This window comes from Balaenoptera acutorostrata, chromosome 11 (assembly GCF_949987535.1).
Source record: "Balaenoptera acutorostrata chromosome 11, mBalAcu1.1, whole genome shotgun sequence".
NCBI classification, from domain to species: domain Eukaryota; kingdom Metazoa; phylum Chordata; class Mammalia; order Artiodactyla; family Balaenopteridae; genus Balaenoptera; species Balaenoptera acutorostrata.
Window position 1 is genome coordinate 39301830 of NC_080074.1, and position 19769 is coordinate 39321598.

Sequence of the window (19769 nt, forward strand, 5' to 3'; positions counted from 1 at the left end):
AGGGAGCACATAATACATGGTACAATATGCCTAACACCTTCCTAATTCATTGGTTTAGAATTCCTTCAGTCTCCATTCATGCGATCTTTTAATCCTGACTTAAAATCTAATTCAAATCCTTAGTTAAAGGATTTTTTTTTTTTTTTAACAAAGACCTGTCCTTAAGTTCAGGTGGCTCTACATCAAGTGTATATACTTTGATTATGTGTCTCTGTTCTACTAATTGAACCTCTGCTTCATTCCTGTGACTGAGCAGTCACCTTGAGTACCAGTGGAATCAATAATAATGAGTCCTCTGCCTTGTTCTCTGAGTTCCAAACCTCTCATTTATCTCAGAATTACTGTCCTGTCTTTTGTTGCCAGTACTCTAGGACTCAGCTCCCGTCCAATGATCAAGACCATTTCACCTGGTACTAGACCACCCTGATGCAGACCACCTGCCTGCATTTGAACATATTTCCTTCTCTCAGACTCTGTATAGCAATGGTCTGCTGCCCACCCACTGGGGAAACACCTGCTACCCCTTTTTGGACCTCTCTGACACTGTTTGCCTGTCCTCACTGCTACATATCACCTGCCATCAAAATTCCTGGGTAATCTAGTCCAGTAATTCAGAAAATTTACAGAGAATCATCAGAGAGATGCTTAAAACTACAGATTCTTGGGCTTCATCTCTTGAGGCTATGATTCAGCCAAGTCTAGGGTGAAGTCTAGGAATCTGTAGTTTTAATGCTTAGCATGTCATTGAAGACTTAAACACACACACTCACACACATACACACACACACTTACGCTGGGTTTTTAAGAACTAATACAATTTTGTGTGACGTAGACAGGGAGCAGGACAATCTGATGGTGAAAAGTATTGAGTACGTTTAAAGAAGAGAATCTAATCAATTATTAGCCCATAGCAGGTGCTTAATAAATGTCTTTTGAAATGAATACATAAAATCTAATGTGCTGAATAAATAAAGTTTGGCTACAGGTATCAGTTATATGAAGAGATGCAGTGGAGGAACAAAAGAATGAAAAGCTAGACAGAAGTCAAGTCTAACTGGTGATGAATTCTGGGGTATATTTTGTACACGATGAGAATAAGTAAAACATTTGGAGTATTCTGGGCCATCTCTTATACATAGCACCTTTCATTATCACCTCTATGCTTCAGATACCTAAATCTCCATGTCTACTTCTTACCCCTCAGGTAATAAAATTCAACAGCCAACACATAAATGCTCTAAATTGTATGTTAGAGCCAATTCAATCAAAATAAGTGGGTGGAAAGATGGTACTGACAGGCAGGCTGAATGAGTATGGGTGATAAGGCCCCTTTGGGTATTATTACAGGAAGCAACAAGTCTGATATAACATGGGGGCAGTCAAGTTGAAGAAGGGGCAAATTGCAGAGCCATGGCAGAGACTGAATTGATAAGCTCTGATTATATGTAGGAGAGATGGAAGGAAGAATCACATAAGAATATGAGGCTTGATCCCCAACTGATAAAGAACAGGTATAGAAAAGTGAGGAAGAGAAGGAGAATTCATGTTACATAAATTCCATTTTGAATATGTTTAGGGTTGATATACCAACCAGGTCCTCAGCTGAAATTTTCTAACAATTTGTGTGGCTGTTGGTGTGTGTGTGTGTGTGTGTGTGTGTGTGTGTGTGCAAGAGACAGAGAAAGAAGATAAAATGCAGGAGAAAGTAGATTAAATTGATGGAGTTATGTTCTAGAGGAAACACGAGTTTGAAACAAAAATGAGCAGTTAGATTCCTGAAAAGAGGAAGGCAATGACATTCCCAAGGGAGGCTATCTTGAGAGCATAAATAAAGATATCGGTAAATTTTGAAGGAAGGCAAATCAATTATCTTTGATGCTATTAGTAAAATGAATAATAATATCAAAGATGGATGATAGTGGGGGTAGACCATGTTCAGAATAAGAGCATAATTTTCCTATGGAAAATTGATTAAGTGTAAACAGGAATGTATAGTAGATTGTGGAGCAACTGGGAGAGTTAGAGAATAGCTGAACAAGATAGAACCATTTACATTTTCTCCAGCACTATTCATCAGCCAGCATCTAGTGAAAACAAACAGTGGGGTCCTTTCGGAGTTGGGAATCTCCTGGAAGATGAGTTACAGTGACATGCCTTGCGATGTAAGGAGCAAGAGATAGTTGTTGTTGCAACGCGTCCATTCCAGATGAATAGGTAAGACACTGAAGTCTCAAGAAATGTTGCCTTGAAAGGATGAGAAGAAAAAGATGCTGAAATCAGAGAGAAGGTACACCATGACTTGAAGTTCTGTGGTTTATAGCCTCAAAGATAGAAAAGTAGAGTAAAATTGGGTGATGCTGATTTCAAAAGGAGGAAAGGGTTAAAAGATATTTCAAAGATAAGGATCGAGAGGTGCCAGAGGTAAACAATTATGTCAATACCTACAGTCCCCACTAGGGAGGAGCTCCAGTGAAGTGGTGTTATTGGGAAGGAATCAGATTTTCATTTATATGAAGAGGTACAATATTAGAGAAGGTAGAAGATGAAAGAGATTATGACATAGGGTGGATCACTGTTAGGGAGAGTAAGAGTATTCCTCTTTAAAGACTAGAGCTTAGTGACCTATATTTTTATTCCAATAATACAAAAGATGAAGGCTGGTATAAAGAGAAGGAAGTAGATGAAAGTGAGTCTGACACTGCAACTTTGGAATTCAGGGAAGCACCCCAAATGCCATTAATCAATTTAAAAAAAGATATATATATGTGTGTGTGTGTGTATATATATATATGTTACATATTCATTCCCTATTTTAAATTACAATAAAGCATAATTCAGTAAGTTTGGTGTTTGTATAATAAGAAATAGATACTTGTAAAAACACAATGAAGCAGATTTTCTCTTTTTTCCTCCTTTCAGCCTCCCATTGCTATGGAGGTGGTTCAATGTCCCACACAGCTGGTCCTCAGGTAACATGTGGGATAAAAAAGTATGTGTTATATTTTTTAATATTTCTTTTAAAGTTTTAGGCAAATGTGCTATAAAGATTACAAAGGTTATTGACAAACGTAGGACACAGTCCAGGAACAGTTTTGTGTTTCAGGTTAGTTCTCTCTTTCAGGTAAATCACCTGCTTCGCATCAGTTACCTGTTTCACGTTAGTTACCTGTTTCGGGTAGCGTGCTCATGTTGCATGCACTTTCATCACCTTCCCCAGCTGAGGTGGATGCTCTTATTTTAAAGACATACGAGGTATTGGCGAGAAGTTTCATGAAAGTATACATGTGATCTTGGGGAGAGATTTTTGTAGCATTCCTTTCAACTGTTATCATATAATGTGTAATTATTCCATTTGCCTTTTTGGGTGGATCCCACTTCACTAAAGCTGACTGCCAGCTAGTTGCCATACACTGTACGTTCTGTACAACATCTGGAACTTAAGAGATAAGCAAATGCCCAAGTTAAAATTTATACATATGTAGTAGATAAATGATTTCATTATGCGATTGCTAGATAAAGTCATGTTTAGGAGTAGAGACAGAATAAAAATTTAACATACCAACCTTTCAATGTGTGCTCAAAAAATTCTTAACATGGGCTGAATCAAATGGCAGTTGGCCCATTTTCTATGTTACCATATTAATCCTTACAATACTGAATCCATCACTGAATATTCTCCTAGGCCCAAGCAGCAATCACATCCTCAAACCCTTAGTAGCAACTATGTAACTAGCCTCAAGCTCAGGCAGTGGTTGAAGCCTGCCCTCTTTATCTCTCAATGGGAAGGAGCAGTCTTAGCCATACTTTATGATGGAACTTTTTAATGCAAAACGTAGATGTAGGTGCCTCACTGAAGTGCGTACTTCTCAGGGAAATGTCTGATTTATATAATGTCCCCTAATGTTAGCATAGTTTTTTCTGTCACACTAAAAAGAGGAAGCTATAAAGAAAATTTGTATATAGTCAATTTGTGGATTACAAACAGCAAGCAGTGAAAAGAAACAACTTGTCATTGTGCAAAACATAGCTATTTAAAGAATATTCAAGTAATCTTTGACTTGCCTACAGTTCTCTCCTGTGGCGTAAATTTCTATCTTTACAAACGCTTCTTCCTCTGTAAGATAAAGGCATCAAAACTAAAGGAGAATAACTTAGGGGGGGGTGTGGCATTTAAAATGAAAGAAAAGACAATTCCTCGGCTGATCCAGGGCTCTGGCAGTTAAATATGGTTAATTATTTACTTTCTTATTTTCAAAAACATATACTAATACCAATAAATGAAAAAGAGACAGTTGATAATTTACTTAAGTTTAGATTATAAACCTGGATTTTGTGAACATCTATTTCACTGACTCTCCAAACTTAAAAACAATTAATTAGCCAGCTGATAACACTTCAAGTTGAGAATTTTATTTAACCAATCAGGGCATAGGATTTTGTGGAATTATTTTATTTTACTGGTTAAAAAAAAAGTATTGGTTTACATAATACTGTCTACAAGATTAGCCTTGATTTTTATCAATCTAATATGTGTGTAAATAGTTAAAATGTTTTTTTCTTTATGGGTTTAGCCTTTTTCTATAGTATCACTCAGTTATGATATGCAATTCCTACAGTCACGTCCAGTTTGCACTAGAGGTCAGAGGCTGGCATTCCAGTTCAGTTTCTTCACTAATTTTCTCAGCCCTTTTCATCTAATCTGCCTGAATCATGGCTTCTTCATCTGAAGTATGGGAACAGGGGCAACCATAATGTTTTTTCTAGTATTTGTGTGTCCAACACTCTAATAAGCACTTCTTATGGATCTTTTCAAATATTTTTCCCAACAACCTTCTGGGTGGCTACTGCTAATGTGTGTTTCTTTTCAGTTAAAGATACAGAGGCTCAGAGGAGGCACGTGCCTTTGCCAGGGTTATACAACTAGCAAGTCACAGAGCTTGGATTCCAATCCAGACACTGACTGCAGAGCATGAACTCTTATCCACTATAAATACTACTTACTTAGCCTGTCTTATAGGTATGCCATGAAAATAGTATCAGGCATTCATAAATTAATGTAAAATGGTTAATTTATCAGTGAGTGGTCTCCAATTTCAATTTAGAGATTCACTAAAACAAAAAGAAATGCACCCAGAGGTATAGGGAAGAAATGACTAGAACAGGATCTTGCGCTTATTCAATAATCATTGACAAAAAAGAAAAAGAGTGAAGAAGAGTTGCCTTTAAAAATATGGTCCAGTTGAGAGAAGGAAAAGTATTAAATCATTAAATCAGTTATAAATTAAAACTATTCAGTACACAGTGGAGTTATGACATGTAGGTGATGCACAGGTAAGTTGTTTAATTAGAGCAATGAATGGCATTTCAGTCTTCATAGTCCCCTCCACATGTCACAAATGGACTATGGGAAAGTAAAAGCTCACATACTGACTAGTGCTCTTCAAATGTCACAACACATCTTCTTTAAAACATTACAGATTTTTTTTCACGAAAATATAAATCAACCTGTTAAAAGTGATTAATGGTTCATTTCCCCTTTTTTTTCCCAGCTGTCTCAGATGGTACTAAGAAGTAGGTAATTTTTACATATATCTAGAAGCCTACTTTGTTCCTAAACTAGTCTTTTATTTCAGCTTCTTCAGTTCAAAGTGAAAAACCATGTGTAAATATATATCTATCTGATTGCAGACAAGACAACCCAGCCTATCCTTAAAGCACTGAAATTCAATTTCCCTTTGAATGAACAATTAAATATTGATAGTTAGTCACATAAACTGAGAAAGGAAAGGGAAAAGTGTTAAAATACAAAATCAAACACTTTAGGATCCAGAAACCATGTCTAACCTGATTCTTGGGTTGTGAATTTTACTACGTTACTAAATTGATTGCCATTTCCAACTTTAGTAAAGGCAGATATGCTGATAGAATAGGTGCTGACGGGTTCCAGTCCAACAAGTTTGGCTTCAGTTTGAAAACCTGAAATATTCTGAAAAGCAGAAATAAAATTCTTGGTCACATTGCATCATCAAAAAACTTATTTATAACTGGAAGAAATATTTAATACATCAAAATTATGCCTTCTGTGTTTAACCTATGATTTAGTAAGCACAGGTATTTTTTATTAAAAATTTAAAAATTAAATATTTTTTGTATGTGCCCCAGGGTGTGCTCAGCTGATAAAGCAAGGATGAACTGGACACCCTCTCAGCACTGAAGAATCTCATAATTGCCATTTGTTTTTAAAGCTGAAGTGTTTTGTTTTCATTTTGTCTCCCTGATGTTTACTTGGAATTACATACTGATTACTTCCTTAAAATTTGCTAAAATTAAAGTCCTCAATTGAAATCCAACTTAAGAGCAGTCAGTGGTACTTGATTTTTCTTGAATTCATCTAAATTCATTTTTTAATTCTCAGTAGCATTCTGTGTAAATTAATTTATTCATCAGCTATTGTATGCTGGGCACTGGGAATACAGTAGTGAATGAAACAGAAACTCTGCTCCTATGAAGCTTAAATTATGAGTTTTCCCAGACAACTCCTAAATTTCTAATTTTATGCAATCTCTTAGGAAAATGAAAAAAAAGAACAAAACAGTTATCACAGTTGTTCAAAAGAGGATATTCTTTCTCATAGAAAATTTTACCATCAAATATAAAGCCTTCATTCAAAGAGAATTGTCCTAATAGAAAGAGCACTTAAGATTAATAGTTACCCTATGGAAAAAGAAGACAATTTCCTATGTGGTATAATTTTAAGAATACTGCATTATATCTAATCCAAAATATACACTACTTTCACTTATATATTAAACATTTCAGGGGCAGAAATTTAGCAAGAATACGAATGCTCAGGGCACTCACAGTTAGAATCATATTTTAAATTAATCTCTTGCAAGTCATTGACATACTTTATGAACTCACTGTATTACGCTGTTTCCTTTCACTCTTCCACAATTACTATTTACCAAGCACACTGTTAGATAACCAGGAGATTATAAAGATATATAAGACATGGTCCCTGTCATCAAGGAACTGTTATATTAATTAGAGAAATCTACCAACAACTGCATGCTAAGAAGAAATTAAACACAAGCAGGTAAATTTTGACTCAGGTTAGGAAGGGTGAGTAATTACCCAGAGAAATGACTGAACTCAGGAGATTAAAATAAAAAGTGTGAGTAGCTTATTGGATAGTGGACAGACTGACAAAGTAAGTTGTAAGATGGAGACATGAGTAAGGAATATTTCCAAACATAACAGAACTTTTTTACTGAATAAAAAATTTCTTTCAATATGTGTGAGTGACCTGAGTTACTAGCAGACCTGGGTCTTATTTATCTCCAAATGGATTAAACTGGATTGACTGAGATGGCAGGAACATTTGGAGTGGTCCTGGAATTATTATGCCTCCACAAACTCACATATAATCTGAAAGAATAAAAAAGAAAAGAAAAGAAACTAATAGTTGGGACATAGAGGTAGCTGAAAACATAGAAAGGAAAACAGGACAACACACTCAAAGAGAAAGCCACACAGAGGGAGGAAAGCAGATAAAGAAAACTAGATGTTGAGAAAGGAAAAAAGATGGCATGAGGATACATTTAAAGGAATTTGAAAGAAAATAAGGCTATGAAAATTCATGGAAGACAAAACAGATGTAAAAGGGAATAACTAAAAGTAGTAGATTTTAAAGGAAAACTACTCCTTCCACCCCAAAACGGATATATTTAATACTTTATGGTATAAAGATTATATTTTTGCTACTAGTGAAATTTCAATGGTAGCATTTCTATTGAGAAAACAGATGTCTAAAACTCTTAGAATATAACTTACCCTCATATTCAGGTAGAGGAGTACCATCATTTTAGGCTTAGTACTATTACAATGCTGAATGGAATTTGTTCTTTTTTTAAAACCATATACAAAAACAACAACAGCTACCGTGTTTATCATATGCTGGGGATTGTTCTAAATGCTTTATATAGATTTTCCCTTACAATCTTCACTTTTTAGTGGATGTATATTTACAGCTTCCATTTTGCACTTGAGGAAACTGAGTCATAAGAAGTTAAGCAACTGCCTTAAGGCAGAACAATAAGTCTCAAAGTCAGGCTTCTAACCAGATAATTTGATGCCAGAGTCCTTAATTCATGACTCTGCTAACGGTGTTGATGGTAGAGATCTATGTTCTGAGGAAAAGATCACACATACACATCCACACTTCAATATACGTACATGTTTATCCCAGGAATGATCACATTCCTAGGATAATAAAGATTATTATCTTTAAAATATAGAAATATAGAAAATGATTCCTTTTCCCCGTTTTTTTTTTTTTTTTTTTTTTAAATTTTATAGCTACTTTATTTATTTATTTATTTATTTTTGGCTGTGTTGGGTCCTCGGTTCGTGCGAGGGCTTTCTCCAGCTACGGCAAGTGGGGGCCACTCTTCATCGCGGTGCAGGGACCGCTCTTCATCGCGGTGCGCGGGCCTTTCACCATCGCAGCCCCTCCCGTTGCGGGGCACAGGCTCCAGACGCGCAGGCTCAGCAGTTGTGGCTCACGGGCCCAGCCGCTCCGCGGCACGCGGGATCCTCCCAGACCAGGGCCCGAACCCGTGTCCCCTGCATTAGCAGGCAGACTCTCAACCACCGCGCCACCAGGGAAGCCCCCTTTTCCCCGTTTGATACCTATTTACCAGTGATCCATACAGACAAAGCGCATTTAAAAAAATGGAAAATGTTAAGATTAGACTAGAAATAGATACTAGAGGGCTAAAGACTCAGCACCATTAATGGAATTTCACACTGCTGGGAAACAGATTCCACATTTATGAAGAAACACAATTTGAATTCTACTCAGCCTATCAGATTTTAGAGTAATATCTTGATTTCCAAAAAGAAAATCATTATTCCTTATGACATAAACTTACGTACTGCTTCTGATTTTTACTATTCCCTTTTTAAGCTACACATGCTATAAAAGTGATTTACCATCAGTAATAAATTATAATGCGTATAATATTGGGGACAATGTTCATGCAAAGTTTTTGCACTCTCCTTGCTGCAACTAAAGAGCATTCTAGTACTTCATTTGCCTTTGGAAAAAAAATAAGAACACTTTCTCAAATAAATGCTAGTTAATTACAACATATTTTGGCAATTAAATGCTAGAAATCATATAGGTATATTTGAGACCCTTTGTTACATCAGTTCTTTGGGTATTTTTCATTGATTCTGAAACCCAAAAATGGAGGAGTGAAAGGGCATTTAGCATTGAAACTAATTAGCATTGAAAGAAAAAGAATAATGATATATTTTAAAAGACCAATTAGTGTGGGATTACATGCTATCTGGAAAGGTTAACAGAAGTCCAGTATAAACACTTTTCTGAACAAGTTAAAAACATTCACTTGGTACTTCTTTTAACAACAAATACAATAGTCCCCCCCTTATTCACAGTTTCATTTTCCACGGTTTCAGTTACCCACAGTCAACCATGGTCCCAAGATATTAGATGGAAAATTCCAGAAATAAACAATTCCTAAGTTTTAAATTGTGAGCTGGTCTGAGCTGCATTATGAAATCTCGAGTGGTCCTGCTCCATCTTGCCCAGGGTATCAATCAACCCTTTGTCCAGCATTTCCCATCCATTAGTCAGTAGCCTTTTTGGTTATCAGATCGACTGTCAGCGCAGTGCTTTTGTTCAAGTCACCCTTATTTTACTTAGTAATGGCCCCAAAGTACAAGAGTAGTGATGCTGGCAATTCAGAGATGCCAAAGAGGAGCCATAAAGTGTTTCCTTTAAGTGAAAAGATGAAAAAAGTTCTCAATAAGGAAAGAAAAAATAATCGTATGCTGAGGCTGCTAAGATCTTCGGTAAAAATGAAGCTTCTGTGACATTCTATGAAATTGGGAAGAAGGGGAAAAAAATGTACAAGTTTTGCTGTTGTACCTCAAACTGTAAAAGTTATTGCCATAGTATGTGATAAGTGCTTAGTTAAGATAGAAAAGGCATTAAATTTGTACAAGAAGATGTTTTGAGAGAGAGAAAGAGGAACCACATTCATATAACTCTTATCACGGCTTGTTATAATTTTTCTATTTTGTTATTCGTTACGGTTGTTAATCTCTTACTGTGCCTTATTTATAAATTAAACTTTAGAAATTAAACTTTATGTATAAGAAAAAACACAGTACATATCGGTTCAGTACTATTCATGGTTTCAGGCATCCACTGGGGGTCTTGGAATGTATCCCCTGTGGGTAAGGGGGATGAATGTAGAAATATATTACCCTTAAGACAATAACAGGTTTTAAATAGTCTGAAAAAATTTACTGTATACTTTCCAGCATTAACAAAATGGTGCAATTACTTCCTAACTTATAGCTATCTAGAAGTTACAAATTCTAAATAAAACGCTATATGAAGTACTCCACTTCCATAGTTGACAAACGTTTGCTGTGTTTTCTGCAAGCATCCTTAAGTTGTAGGAAACCAAAAAGATTTTTTAAAAAGATGGTCCTTGTGTTACTTAAAGCAGTCCATTTTCCCCCTGCATGTCAATACTTTAATTGACTTTCTAAATTTTTGAAATAAATATATAGTGTTATCATCAACCTACCTTATAAAATATAGTATCAGTTTCATGTTCATGAATTTTTAAACTATATACTTTAACAATACCGCCTGGAACAGGACTCGGGCTCCATTTCAGCCATACAAGGTCTGAAGTGTAGTTGACTAAAGTCAAATTTTGAGGAGGTGCTAAAGGCACTGCAGGAAAACACATTATAAAACTTACATTCATAACATTTTTTAGCAGAAAAATATCATCGTGACTCTAGCTTCTTGAAGACACTAGTTTAGAAAGATTTATAAACTGATCATATTTTAATTTCAGAAATAAAGAGCATAAGTAATCATGCTTTTGTACTTGGAACTCAGTAGTTCCAAAGTAGCTTTAAACAGAACACTCTGTTCTGAAGCTCAAATTAAAAAGAAATGTTCAGCAAAGCAGATGAATAGTTGTCAGGCTGTTACAAACAGACAATCAAATATCCTTTCATTTTCCATGCTGTTCCTTAAAAAGAGAGAGCAAGTGCTGCAACAGTGAAATCATTGGAAGAAATATGGATTCTGGCTTACCTGACTCATCTGTGTAAAAGAAAAGAACACTGGAAGGACCCAGTCCTTTTACAGTTCTTGCAGCAGCAAAAAAACTATATAATGTAAATGGTGAAAGCTCGTCCAGTATTACATAGTTATCAGAAGTAACAAAAGAATAATTCTCACTTGGTCCTTGTAAAATTAAATCATAACTTATTATTGCACCATTTGGTTTTACTGGGGGATCCCATGATAAGAGAACTGAGGTAGAGGAAAGGTTTTTAAAAGTGTTGATTATTGGTGAAGTTTCTGGGACTATAAAAGAAAAAAAGAATATTAAATGAAACAAAAGTGATTAGCATCAAGAAGAAGAGGCTTTAATAATAATGGGACTTCATTTTTATCAACAGGTAGTTATTTTAAGAAACTTAGAGCTTACTGTGTTTATTGAAAGGCTAATTACTTAAGAACAAACAGAATCTATGTAGTGATAAGAATAATGTTTTCTATCAGAAAGCAATATAAATAAGAGAACACCAACAATCTGCTTAATAGGCAATAAAAGGGTCCAGCCTACCATCTTCTTCAGTTTTGATGTGTAGTTGGGCAGTATAGGTATCAGAGAATCCCTTTTCTGTTGATGGAGTGATTTTTAATATATAATCAGTATATTTTTCCAGATTATCAAAATACATGCTTCTCTCATATGTAACTAGAGGTGGTCTCACGTGGCGAGGAGTTTGCTGTGAGCTCAGAGAAACATAGTAGAAGACTAGACCGTTTGGTTGAGACGGAGGGCCCCAGCTTACATTTATTGCAGTTGACGAAATGGACTTGTAAGTCAGGTTTCCAACAACTCCTTCAGGTACTATGACAGGTAATGTGCAAAATATAAAAATCATCAGTCACCCTAAATAAAATATAAGTAAATTCACAAACCGGAGGATAATTGTTGAAATGGCATCTACTACATCACCTGCTCTTACATTATTTAAATCCACATGTGGTAACATCATCTACTACAAAATATCTTCTAAATAATTATATTAAAATTATATTAAACTCATTCAAAATAAACCCTGTCATCTTTAACATGTGTGAGAACTGTTTTATACAATATTTTCTTGGCTTTTCCTTCCTACAAGATGGAGATTATGAGTCTGTGTATGAGATTATGAGTATGTGATGGAAATTATGTGTATGAGATTATGAGTATGCACACATGTATGTGTGCATGTATACTCAGATATTTAAATATTTTGATAATGTATATTATCTAAACAATATTTTTAGTTTCTTTCTTCTAAAGATGATCCTTATTGTACATATGAAGTCACCCATGACCTCTCACTGGGAGCAGTGCACAGTAAGTGTTTATTATTCATGGTGCTATAATAATAACTGATAAAACGTTATAGGTTGGTGAAAATCTTGGGAGAGATTTGCATTTAAAGAATGCCTGAAATGATATTGACCACAAATTGCACTAAACATTTTTGCTAAAGACTCCCCAAACTTGTATTTTCACATATCATATCTACTCTGCTGATCAATGAGTAAACAATTTAAAAGACTGTTCCAACAACAGGGAGAACATTCATTCCTCATACTTAAAGTATCTGTCAAATTTATAATCTTCAAATAATAAACATGGAATTCTACTCTCAGCAGAAATTTAGGTCAGTATCATTTCTCAGTAAGAGGACTAATCTTTTAAAAATAAATGGACCATAGAAACAACCACAAGAAGAAACAGACAATGATCCAGGTATCATCGTATTCTTGAAACTGAAACCTAAAAAACAGCAAGAGCTTCAGTCATTATAGTTTTCTGAATACTCAACACAAACAGGATTCTGCAGAAGCCACAAATGAGAAACTTCCAGAGTTAAAAAAAGATATTTTGGACATATTAGTCACAAACACAATAAGAACAAAGATGCTGCATAAAATCCTTTGTGGGTTCAAAGACTGAAAAGAAAACAAGTTGCTAGAGAGAAAAAAATGTCATTTCTAGAGCAAATGGATATTAACTATTGGAAAATCCATCCATATACGCAACGGTTTTTTTCATGCCCATAACCGATGGCTGTGACATCTTTCGAAGCAATGAAAGTGACAGAATTTTTATAAATGGATGGTAGCAGTTTTCAGGAATAGAAAAGGCTGTTACTATTGTAATAGGTTTATAGCTATATTAAATGCATTTTCAAACTTCTATGACTGGTTAAATGTGCCTAAATAAAACACAGATTTTATTACCAATACATACAAATAGAAAAAGATTCTGAAATAATTATAAAGTTTTAAATTAATCCTATTAAACATTAATGAATGCTTTTCATTTACATACTGTCTTGATCTGTGTATACTTGAACTATGTCACTGCTTTTATTCCCATTTCCAACTGAAGTACTTGCTGTTACCCAAAATGTATAGTAGCTGAATATTGCCAGTTTATCTATTATTGCAGATACGGTCATATTGTCAAAGTCATTGGTTACTTCATGGAGTGTAAAATTCTGAAAAATAAACATATCGTTTTAATTGTTCAGAATATATTTTTAGTATACATGAGCATTTCAAAGTAATTATTATTCATGGATTGGTTGCCTCAGTATTTTAATATGTTAATTTTTGAGGAAAATAAACAAAGAACTTTTTTATTGCAATAATTAAACTGGAAATATGTTGGTACTAAAAGAGGAATAGATGGTAGCAGTTTTATTAAATCAACATACAGAGTAGCAAAAACTCCAAGCTTAGCTGCAGTGAGGAAGGTCTAGTGGTGAACTGGAAATGCTACAATGTGCTGACCAGTGTCAGTTTCCCTTATGAAACATTCAAGTATTTTTCAAAACATTGACTATATATTTTTAAACAAGTTTGGGAGTATTATAAAAATTTTAAGTTTTTTCTTCCTGTTAACAATGTAGGAATTATGAAAGTGTTCACCTCTTTCTATGAACTCAAATGGTTATTATTCATCTTTCATAGACCCTCTTTTTTTCTACAATCATGTAGAGAAATGGGAAGGCAGTTGGATACACTCTCATATGTGCTGAGTAAGAGAAATTTTAAAATTCTCTTGCCTGACTCTAGTTATATTTGTCCCAAGGTATTTTTTGATAATTAAGGAATTACAATCATCCCTTCCTTGACCAAATTTTAAACACAAAACACAAAGTCAAAATCAATTCTAAAATAAAGGAAAACAGACTTTTTAAAAAGTCATGTAGGTAATTAAATATGAATTAAGTATGAATAATTTTATAATAATGTCTACTTATACTGAGAAATCTGAATCTTTCCAATCTGCACAAAGCCCTTGGAGTCCAAAGACCTGCATTCAATTCTGGCAATAGCTCTGGATAAATCATCTGATCACAAAGCTTCTCCAACTGTAAAATGGGAATAATCATTTCCACTTCACAGACGGCTTTTCAGGATTAGATAATATAAAGCATATAAAACAATACCATCTCCGGCACACAATAAAAAACCAATAATTAGTAAAAAGTTCATTAAAATTAGTAACATAGGATAATCAATTTGACTAAAATTTATAGTTATCGTGGTTCTGCAATGTATCAACAAACTAAATTCAGCAAATTTTTGTGGTTCTTTCCCAGTATAGGGAGTGGGGGAGAGTGTCAGAAAAGATCTATTTTACTTTTGTGGTGACTTATTTAGGAACAGACAAGTTAAAACATATTTAATCTCACACAAAATATGATCTGTGAACTTTAATATCTTCCAACACATCTACTTTACACATGGCATAACTGGCTTACATAAATTCTCTCTTAAAATATTAATAGAGCTTTTTGATTTTTCTTTGCTATAAAATTTATTCCGACTACCTATGACCTACCTTGATGACAATATTAAGTAACAAATTATTTTTAATCACCCAGAAGTTATTCATGCTGAGTGTGAGTAAACATGCACAGACATGTAGTGAATTTAGAATTACACCAATTATCCAGATGATTATTCCATTCATCTATTTATTTTTGGAAAAAATGTCTTGTGGCTCAAATTATCTAATTAAGGTTTATTCTTTGTGTATATGAATACAGTCAGAAGGTATTTAGTGAAAACTTCTCAAATTTGATTAATCAACCAGTACTCATTTAACACTTTTTAATAAAAGACACTATGTCAGGCAAACTGAGGAGACATAAGTGGGTAAATGTTAAAATGTAGAAGAGTTAATACACTATACAAAACACAATATACCACAATTGGAGGAGGGACAAGGTGTATTGCCAAGTAGTAGCAAAGAGATTAAATTCCACAAAGTCAGAAGAAGGAAAGATCACAACAAACTCAAGTGCTCCAAAATTATAACTAAGTACTGAAAATAATGTTGATCTGTTATAAGAATTTTATGTTCTATGATTAAAACATTTATTGAGCATTATCATACTGTACCAGAGGACTTCAGGGGGTGGAAAGACAAGCATCACACACAACTCTTTTCTTCATGTTATTTGCTATGGGATGAGGGAGCTAAGGTAAGTAGCAGATACCAGGAATAGAAAGCAGAATATGATGTGTCATGCATGAGATATGCTACAAAGTTCTATGGGAAGAAGAAAGAGAGGGAAGAAAACAGCTATACATCTATTCTGCTATATAATTTTCATTTTGAGGATTTCTTCTATTCTACCAATCCAAAATAGAAAATTAGGTAGTGCAGATTTTTATGCTATATATTACATTAACTTCAGAAATAAATTAAAGCATGATGAACTTCAAGGAATATAAGAAATGTTTTAACATCATTAGCCTGTGTGCCCTCTTGCAGCTGTCACACTTAAAAGCACTCTTAAGGTAATTTAATAAAAGATTACATTTTCTAAGATAGATGAATTGCAAATGGTATCATTATACTCAGGTTTGAATAAGAAGGTTCATAAAATCATGTTGAAATCATAGTTAAACATTTACACTCGATTACCTAGATGTGGACAAAGAGAACCAAAATTGAATCAGAGACAAGCCATAAAGTAAACTGTACAGAGGCAAAACCTTTGCTAAGATTCAGAACTACTGAATTTTGAATACTGAATATTGGTTAAATGCATGAAAAATATCTGCAATTTGAATGGCCTCTATGACATAATGACACATTATTAAATTTGTAAACACATTGTGGTAAAAAAAAAATAGGGCTTCCCTGGTGGCGCAGTGGTTGAGAATCTGCCTGCCAACGCAGGGGACACGGGTTCGAGCCCTGGTCTGGGAGGATCCCACATGCCGCGGAGCGGCTGGGCCCGTGAGCCACAATTGCTGAGCCTGCGCGTCTGGGGCCTGTGCTCCGCAACAAGAGAGGCCGCGATGGTGAGAGGCCCGCGCACCGCGGTGAAGAGTGGCCCCCGCTTGCCACAACTAGAGAAAGCCCTCACACAGAAACGAAGACCCAACACAGCCATAAATAAATAAATAAATAAATAAATAATTTAAAAAAAATAAATAAATAAATTGCACACTGATCCCCATTCTTCCCCAAATACAGCAGAACAAAAAGGAACAGCAAAAATTGCTTGATGTAAAGAGTTAAACAAACAAACAGATCCTCTTTTCGTATGCAGTCCCACTCTGAGAGGGCCTTGAGCAGAATATAAAAATAGAACCAACCTCTGGCCTGTCTTTTACTCACTGCTGAGTAAGGCCAAAGATGGCTTGCAAAGTTCTGCTCTGACCTTATTCATTAGCCTAAACTGTACTAAAGCAAGTCATACTTTAGTCCCAGAGATTTCTGCTCACAAGAACTAACTCTAGTGGCTACACATGGGTTGTTAATCACAAATGGAATTAGGCAACTTAGAATTAATAAGACTTATCTCTATCCTCCTTCTGCTTAAAAGGATGCAAACATTTCATAATGGTCAGAGTCATAATCAACATGCAGTCAACAGTTCCTATCAGTAAGGTACATATTCTGTAAATTGCAGTATTTCTTCTAAATTAGTGTTTTCCAAGTTATATTCCAGCTCTCCCCATTCCTGATTCAATCACAACCACTCCAGTTTTAATCTTTTCATCTACTAGAGTTCTGTGAAATAGTTAGTTTGGAGAAATAAAGGAATTTGGCTGAAAAATTAAAACTATTTCTCTAAACGAAATGCACTTTAGCTATTTTTATAACTGTTATTGTTCATATCTCAGAAAGTGTCCATCTGCAAAGTGTGTGACCGTATAACCTTGCAAACCTCAAGTTAAATAAGCACATTTTAATAGTTTCATTACATCTGATATGAAGTAATGATGATGATGATGATGATGATAAGCCCTCCTGCTAACAACTGAAAACATGTTTAGAATCGAAGAAAAACACACAAATGCATCCAAACATGAAAACTATTTATATTATATACAAACAAAAAGAAATTTTTTTTTAGCTGAGAAATAATTGAGGGTAAATGAAACCATTAACTCTCTAGTGAACACTTCTTGGAGAAGAGGCACTCAGGGCCATATTTATATACAGAATTTTTAAAAGGTGGCAGCTTCATTGTTGGTAACACATTTGAACCTGATAGAGAAACATGTGTGTGTTTGAGTATATGTGTGCATGCACAGACAGTTTAAAATGTATTTATTTCTCCACCACATTTTTCTATGTCAATGGCAGTTCTATAAAATGTCTACACAAAATTCTAAATGTAAGATAAGCAACTTTTTCTACCATGCCAAGTCTTTATCAACAGAGCTGAAGGATGTAAGTAAAGAAGCAGGAGAAAACTCAGGTCTTACCTGCACAAAAGTACCTGAAGTATTTCTGTAATAAACAGAATAATATTGTATAATCCCATTAGGTTTTGAAGGAGGCGTCCAAAAAAGAAGTACTGATGAAGAACTGAGGTTTGCATAATGAACATCTTTGGGAGGATCACTTGGTGCTAGAAAACAAATGATCGAACAAAAAACTGTACTTGTGTCCCTAAAAAATGTGTGAAATGTTCTAAATGTTACCTGCCTTTGATTAGTTATGATAATTGCTTAAAAACTAAGAATAATATCTAGTTAGAAATCAGAAATGAAATCCATAAGGCTCATTGGGCCATCCCCGTAACACTCTACCATAGCAATATCTAAGCAGAGACAGACGGATTTCTTACTCACAAAACACTATCGCAGTTCTAAAACATGCCTACTGCCCTAGATTTGAAAACAACATTATGACAAGTTTCCGATATAGAATGCATAATATGAAATTCTAATTTAACTTGCAATTTTGAAATTGAATAATAGAGGACAAAGGCAGAGAGCTGACTTCATGCGTTTTACTTTGTTTCATTTAAAAACGCACTAAATGCTTACTAAGTGTTGAGTTCTGTGCTGAGTGCATTTACAAATATAAATTCATTTAATCCTCATAAGGACCCTGTGAGGTAGGTAACATATCGTTTCCATAATACAGATGGGAAATTGAGGCGCAGAGAGATTAACTAACTTTCCCAACATCACATAGCTAGAGAGTGACTGAAAAGCAATTTTGCATGTAACCGTGACAGATATTAGGTTTAATAAGACATATTTATATTTAACACATTTTTTTTCTGAGTAGGATATTCTTTTACTTGGCCTACACCCATAAGAACTCACCTCCTTCGGGTGTTCGAAAGTTAATGATATTGCTTCTCGTTTTCCCATCACCAAATCGGGTGCTAGCTGTTACATAAGCACTATATTCAACATTATAGTCCAAATGTGAAAACTCTAATGATGTTTCAGTTACATTAATGTTCTTTAATGATGATCTGTCCCTAAGAGGAAAAAAAAGGATTATCTGCACAACTGACCTTTAAATTAAACGTTACAGATACATTTTGAGTACATTAAAAATAAGCAACATTTATGCACAGATATTAATCCGGATTAATGGGATAAAGATGCTACTTATCCAGAAATGCTGAAAAGAACGAATTTCAGAATAATTCAGTGAGTAAATTCTTTTGTTTTCAAGTATATTCAGTAATTCAATCAAGTGTTAATAGGATGTTCATATTAAGAGTTTGCTTGGACTGATTTTAATGGCTCTCTAGGACTTCTGTGTGTTCAAATTACAGCATTCTTTTTCATACCAATGTTTTAGTTGTTCAAATATGTGTTCTTTGAAGTGTTGGCAAAATCTAATTTATACCATATATTTATCAAACACATTTTACATATATTGTACAAAAGTACAGACCAATTTACTTCAGACCAATTCAAATCAATTTCAAATGATAAATACCTGAATAGTAATATCTAAAGTAATGAGTATGGGTTATCATTTATGTAATTAGAAACAAGATTTAAAATAATGTATGTATAACATAACAGGAAAGCAAAAAGTAGAGCTCACATCTCTCACTCAATTAAAATCTGAAATGTATCTAAAATATCACTTCAGAAAAGAAAGTAAATATTGACTTAAACTCTCCAAGTAAGTACCAAAATGCCAGGAGAGGGGAAAATGTCTAAAGAGCAAACTGTCGCTAAGTGATACAGCACTACAATTAATTTCAGTCATGTTGATTCAGTTTCCATAGAATTGGGTATAGATTAGAATCTAAAGAATGAATATGTATATAATGGTACTGAAAACTATGCATTTTAAAAAGAAATTTTGATTTTTAAGATCAATAAAATTAATTATTAAAGA

General features: G+C 34.4%; 1 protein-coding gene across 1 annotated transcript in view; it reads right to left on the bottom strand.

The window, feature by feature from the left end:
- PTPRQ (protein tyrosine phosphatase receptor type Q) overlaps positions 1-19769 on the bottom strand; it is a 266556-nt gene that overhangs the window by 119436 nt on the left and 127351 nt on the right. Inside the window, exons 34-41 of the mRNA XM_057556607.1 lie at positions 18728-18888; positions 17876-18021; positions 13464-13632; positions 11688-11978; positions 11150-11425; positions 10626-10777; positions 5845-5986; positions 3167-3436 (exon numbers count right to left, since the gene is read on the bottom strand). Coding sequence (XP_057412590.1) covers positions 3167-3436; positions 5845-5986; positions 10626-10777; positions 11150-11425; positions 11688-11978; positions 13464-13632; positions 17876-18021; positions 18728-18888 — 1607 coding nt within the window. The remainder of the gene's footprint in view (positions 1-3166; positions 3437-5844; positions 5987-10625; positions 10778-11149; positions 11426-11687; positions 11979-13463; positions 13633-17875; positions 18022-18727; positions 18889-19769) is intronic.